Below are 6,164 nucleotides of genomic sequence, written 5' to 3'. Positions count from 1 at the left end.
CCTAAACCTCAACACGGGGTAAGTCCCATTTAATTTCTCTATGTAAAAATAACAAGACTAATACAATGGCTATCAAAGGTTTACAAGATAAATCATGTTTATTCTTCATGTAATATGACATGTACCCTGTACAATTCAGTTGAAAAACAAACAAAACTGTTTCTAAAACAAGTAAATACGCAATAACCTGTTTGTATAAGTTTTCTCCCCATCAAACTAAAATTTCCATCATCAGGTGAGCCGACAGATTAATTTCCTTTCACAAAGTTGTGGATTTGGATGACAGCTTGGACTCGCGGGGATTATGAATGACAAAATCCCTTTTCATCTTCAACTTTTTAGCAAACGATATACTGTTTTGGGTCAAAACTGACTGGTGTGACTATCGATCTCAGTTCAAAGGAAAGCTGAATTTTACAAACTGCTTCCTCAAATACAAAATGTTTTCAGTTAAACATAAGTAAATCTCATAAGGGCAGATTTACTTTAGGCTCAGATTTCAGTGTCTCATTTAACAAACCTCACATCCAAAGCTAATCAAAGTGCAATGTGGACAGTAGACAATGAATGTTCAGTTTGCAAGTATATTTATTCAGAATCATTTGTAAAAGATGGACATTTCAAAAGGACTCCATTAAAATCAAGCAGTTAACAGCTAAACACATGATTTATTTATACAGAGTTGCATCATTTCCCTGTTAAATCCCAGTATTTAAATATTGTAACATACATACGACATATCAAAGATATGTTCTCACACAGAAATGCCACTTCTCTTATAAAACAAAATTTTTCATTGCATACAGATGTACAGGTGTAATATGAAACGCACACCACGGGTTCTTCAACCGAGTTCCACGAGAACCCAGAGAACTTCCCTATACTCTCCTTTATTTTGATATACAGCATGGTATTTTATTTTATGCTCATTTTACAAAAAGAGAGAATAAAATATTAAAAACGGAACAAAACACAAAGGAATAACAGGAAAGTAATGACAGTTCATGGCATAAACACTTCAGTTCAGATCAAATTTAAACCGTCGACACCGTTACAGTACATTTCATCCCAAATGGGCTAAACCAGCTGCATCAACAAAAACAGTAGTGGCAACCTGTAGCACCATTTTGCATCTTAAAAAAAAAAAAAAAAAAAAAGCATCTCCATACAAAAGTCCTTATAATCTCTATCTGGGTGCAAAAAGTGCTGCAATGAATACGCTCTCCACGTACATTCAACTCCCGTAGTTTACATGTGCAATGTCAGGTTTATACAGTGTTACTGTTTCATAAAATCAAAGTGTGAATCTTGTGCCTGCGAATTAAAGAGTTGTGATACAGTGAATGAAGAAAACACGACTTAACAAATGAAGACTAAACTCGTAATTGATTTGTATCCCTTAGTATAAACAAAACGTGACACTGGTCCAAGAATCCAACTCGCATTCCTGAAGCTTCGCGCTCTGTTGGAAACCTGCGTCGACTGACGGAGGAGATGAGATAAATGCACTCTTCCAGCAAATGTTGTTTTATCTCCTGATGTATCAGAGGAACCATAAAGCTTACAAGCAGGCTCAAAAGTCACTTGACCCCTACACCACATGAAGATAAACAGAATAACATGAGAGCCTACATCCGTGTCCCGAGCTAAAACTTTAGTTTCTGTGAGTTTTTTTTTTCCTTCTATTTTCTTATCAGTTGTTCCATTTTGGGGTTGATGAAGGAAAAGCCTCTAAAAGCAGACTGGTCCATGGTTGCAAGGAGCTTTTTGTCACAGTTAGTGAGGCGGGCTTTCTCGCTGAGGAAGTCCCGATCAAAGTTGCTGTAGTCGCTGGGAGATTTCTGTGGACACAAAGGAACAAAAAGAAAAAAAGAAAAAAAAAAAGAGCTCCATGAGTTTCACAACAGCCGGTAATCGGGACAGATGTAGACACAGCTGCAACACAATTAATGAAGTTCAGTAATTCAATTCAATAAGAAAAACCGTTTATGTAGATCCACTCCTACGTGGTATGTTTCAATTAAGTTTATCAAAAAAAACTAAAGTAACTTGAGAGATTAAAAAGAAATTATATTGTAAGTTATTTTAATTCTAGAAATGTCTTGGTCAGTGTTCCTTAGCAATTGGCCTGTGGTGTCCAGGAAGCCTATGCTGCTTTAATTAACCCATGAACAATTGATGCTTTTCCATTTTTTTTGCTTTGATTTGTCTGCACACATTTTTTTCCTTCCAATCAACTTTTTATTAACATGCTTGCAGAATTACAGACTTCTTTAGTCATGGCCTTTTGTGGCCTACCTTTCTTTTGGAGACTCTGCTGGACAACAGTGAGAATGAACAATCTTGCCAAGATTTTGTAACCCATACTGTATCTATTTTGTATTGAAAATACTTCTTTATTGGTCTTGCTACAATATTCCAGTTTGTAAGGAACACATTTTCCCCCCCATCTCCTGCTTTATTGTGTACTTCTAATATACTCCCATACCACTTTGGGCTTGTACGGCGGCTCCACTTGTCTCTTCTCCAGTGCCGACCAGTTGATTAATTGAAAGAACTTGTGGGCTCTGATGTCGCCGACCATACCCAACCTGCGACTTGGCTCTCGCACAAACAACTGAAAGAGAGACAGGAGGAAATACAACTGAATTGCAAACGACAGGAATGTGGTGTGTGCGATCCTGCTCTTGACACTACTGATTATTCACCAGCTCAAGCAGGCTCCTTGATTCATTGGTGAGCCACTTAGGGTAGTTGGGGGTATCTATCCGGATGGATTCAAACAGCTCGTCCTCATTGTCACCGTGGAACGGCGACTGACCAATCAGCATCTCGTAGACTAGCACACCAAATGACCACCAGTCTACTGAGAAGGTGTACTTTTGTCCAACCAGGATCTATGAAAGAAGAGACAAATGGAATTGGCGTTGGGTCTCATGCAGGTGCAATACTCGTAAAGGCCACCAGGAGGCGCGCACACGCATTTATTCATGTAATAATACAAATAAAAGAACAGTAAGGTTTGACATTTAAATGAAGTCACAGAAGATATTTGTTGAGGAGACTTGGACTGACCTCGGGTGCGATGTAGTCCGGCGTTCCACAGAACGTTCCGGCTTTGTTCTCTGCAGAGATGTTCTCTTTGCACATGCCAAAATCTGCTATTTTGATGTGTCCATAACTGTCCAGCATAACATTATCCAGCTTCAAATCTCTGTAGACAAAAAGAGACACATGCACATCCAATGAAACAGTTTTTCAATCTGCCACGCTGCAGGTTGATGGGAACGCATCGGAGCAGAGTCCTACCTGTAGATGATTCCTTGTCCGTGAAGGAACTGAAGCCCTACAACGATCTCAGCAGCGTAGAATCTATGGGGGAAAATTCAAACCGTTTCACGTCGATCGAGACGGCATTGCATCTGCGAACCTCTGCGTCACAGGTTGGGTGCGTACTCACGTGGCTCTGGTGAGATCGAAGCGGCCCTTCTCCTGAATGTGAAACATCAAGTCGCCTCCGTTGAGGAACTCCATTACGAAGAAGAGGTGCTCCTGTGAAAACAAGATATGACTGTCAGCTCACAAATGGGACGTGAAGAGCACAAGTGGAGGGCGTGGGGGCGGACGTTCAGATAACACAGGCTGGGTTTGTGTGGCGTTATCCAACGGACAGCTGGGAACTGTCGTTCTCAGCACTGAAGCTTTGGGTTGGGTTTGGTTTTCTCAAGCAGAGAAAACCAAACAAGAACAGATGATATGAAGTTGTGTTAATCTACTTGGTACCATGTAAATAGAGGAGTAGATAGCTTAACCTGTTGAGGAAATAGCGTAAGTAGGACTGCAACAAGTGCAGAGCGGTGCGTATGCATGTGGAAAGGATCTTTTCAGTCGCACATCACAGATGATTTGCACTTGACTCACCCTGGCGTTACAACAAGTGCCAAGACGGAGCGGGAAGACGTTAAGCAAAAGCTAAAACAAAAAATGGGTGAAGTTTCACTGCTTACTCAGTTGGTGGTCTAAAAACGAAAGCAGTAAATTCTTAACTAAAATAATATGCTGCCTCTGGCTTTAATTAAAGTAAATTTTTAGGCCCCAAATGAACTCTAATTTATTCCTCAGAGTTTACTGTGATGCAAGTAGAGAAACCGTTTTGCTAACAGAGATGTGCAATGCCATGCAACAGTATCAGCCTACATGCACAAGCTTCAGGGAATTGTGTGTGTTAGACCAGAATAAAGTAGTGCAAAATTGTGAAGTGGAAGGCAGCAGGGGTGTTTTTACTTTGGTCTGGAACGTCGAGTAGAGATGAGTGAGGAAAGGATTGTTCCACGCAAGGCTCAGGACTCTTTTTTCCACCATGGTGCACTCGACGTCGTCATCCATGAGCACCACATCCTTCTTCAGGGCTTTCACGGCAAAGTACTGACCCGTCCCCTTCAGCTCTGCCAGCATCACCTGGAGGTGCGGGACGTTCAGAGGTTTAATAAATATGTTATCCCAGGATGAGGTTGTTTAAGGAAGGACACAGCAGGGCATACCTTGCCAAAGCTGCCTTTCCCCAGAACCTTATGGAGTATAAAGTTGTCCAATTTGAGATGGAGGAGCTGGGAGGTCGGGGCTGGGGTTGGGTCTTGGGCCGGGGTCGTGGCAGGCGGCGGCCTCACGCTCTTGGGTTTTTCGCCAGCTAAAAATAAACATTTGGGCACTTTGAGTGCATGACTAAGTATGTATGTAGATACCCATGCATATTCTGATCAAAGCATTCCAATTCAAGATTTCAAAGAATAAAACAAACGACACAAGGAAGATGAAAGTCGGTGTTTAACTCTTTACCTTTAGGATCTGCAATTGAACTCCTGTCTTCATAAATCCCAATTTCTGGCTCATCTTCTTCCTGGGTGTCGTTTTTCTGCAGTGAAATTTTTTTTAATTATTATTTTGGGTAAAGCATCAGCACGGATTTTAAAAACAATTGAGTACAAAGCTCAACTCTCCACCCACCGTGGCAAACTGGGACAGAACTTCTGCGAACAATTTCTGGTCGACTCCACACAGATTGGCCACTTTCACCTGGCAGTAACTGTGGACGTTCATGTTGCACGCTAGACGGAGGATGAAGCGTGAGGTAGAAATGAGGATGTTAGCACCACGGCAGATGTATACAAATGAAAACAAGGCGTTTTTTGGTATTCACCGTCGCATTTCAGGCCTTGTCTCACGAGACCCCACAGGAGACTGCCGCAGTGGTCACAGAATGTGGGGCTCTTGTAGTTGTAGAACTTGAAGCGATGCGGCATGTTAACATTGAAACGTTCCCTCTGGAACTGCGTGAAAAGAGATCAGAACGCGTCAGATGGCTGTAGGTAAAAGGTTAATGTTAAACGCTCGTATTTTTATTGATGTGACGAATGGTGCAGATGAAGAATTTTCAATTCATTGCTGAAACCACAACATGGAAAAAAAAAGGAAAATATTGATAAGAGTCTCGCCGTCGTTGCCAGATCTGATGCTGACATTTTGCTGCAAAACATTAACTCGGCTCACCATGGTCTCAACACTATTTGCTGCTGTTCCAGTGCAGTTGTAGATGATTTTCTCGAAGCACTTCTTGTGGATGGCTGCATTGCATTCTGGGACAAACGACATGTAATGTTAAAGTTAGGATGTGAGGAAAAAAAGTCTGGGTTACAAATGTCCAGAGGTTTAAAAATGTGCAAACATGAAGACATCAGCTTAGAAGCCACTTACGTTTGCACTTGTACCCCTGCTTGTTGAGACCCCTGTATGAAAGAGAAAAAAAAATATATAAACATTTTAACATTTGTGGACTGAAGTGCTTGAAATGACTGTCGCACTAGGATTTGTTTGACATATTGAAAAGTGTCTGTATGGAAAGGTCTCCAGATGCGACAGACCCAATAATGTGTGTGTTCGGTGGTAAAACTGAAGATAAGGGATAATAAAACTGAAAGTAGGTAAATAAAAGTCACTGTTAAAACACAGGCTGGAAAAAACAACAGATTTCCTGTTGCTGTTTTCTAAACGGATAGAAAATGTCTGTAGATTGGACAGATGGAGGAGGAGCTTGACTCACAGATTGGTGAAGCTCCATAAATGCAAGTTTAAAAAAAAAAAAAAATATATATATATATATATATATA

General features: G+C 40.9%; 1 protein-coding gene across 1 annotated transcript in view; it reads right to left on the bottom strand.

The window, feature by feature from the left end:
- Positions 1-570: 570 nt before the first annotated feature.
- The window catches only part of LOC103145765 (protein kinase C delta type-like), a 19,669-nt gene continuing 14,075 nt past the window's right edge, over positions 571-6,164 (bottom strand). Inside the window, exons 5-17 of the mRNA XM_007563338.2 lie at positions 5,752-5,783; positions 5,548-5,633; positions 5,198-5,327; positions 5,005-5,105; positions 4,837-4,912; positions 4,542-4,687; positions 4,285-4,458; positions 3,461-3,552; positions 3,310-3,372; positions 3,076-3,214; positions 2,709-2,897; positions 2,489-2,617; positions 571-1,841 (exon numbers count right to left, since the gene is read on the bottom strand). Coding sequence (XP_007563400.1) covers positions 1,683-1,841; positions 2,489-2,617; positions 2,709-2,897; positions 3,076-3,214; positions 3,310-3,372; positions 3,461-3,552; positions 4,285-4,458; positions 4,542-4,687; positions 4,837-4,912; positions 5,005-5,105; positions 5,198-5,327; positions 5,548-5,633; positions 5,752-5,783 — 1,516 coding nt within the window. The 3' untranslated portion in view covers positions 571-1,682. The remainder of the gene's footprint in view (positions 1,842-2,488; positions 2,618-2,708; positions 2,898-3,075; positions 3,215-3,309; positions 3,373-3,460; positions 3,553-4,284; positions 4,459-4,541; positions 4,688-4,836; positions 4,913-5,004; positions 5,106-5,197; positions 5,328-5,547; positions 5,634-5,751; positions 5,784-6,164) is intronic.

Source organism: Poecilia formosa, unplaced genomic scaffold (assembly GCF_000485575.1).
Source record: "Poecilia formosa unplaced genomic scaffold, Poecilia_formosa-5.1.2 Scaffold147, whole genome shotgun sequence".
In the NCBI taxonomy this organism is placed as follows: Eukaryota; Metazoa; Chordata; class Actinopteri; order Cyprinodontiformes; family Poeciliidae; genus Poecilia; species Poecilia formosa.
This window is presented reverse-complemented; position numbering and strand designations above follow the sequence as displayed.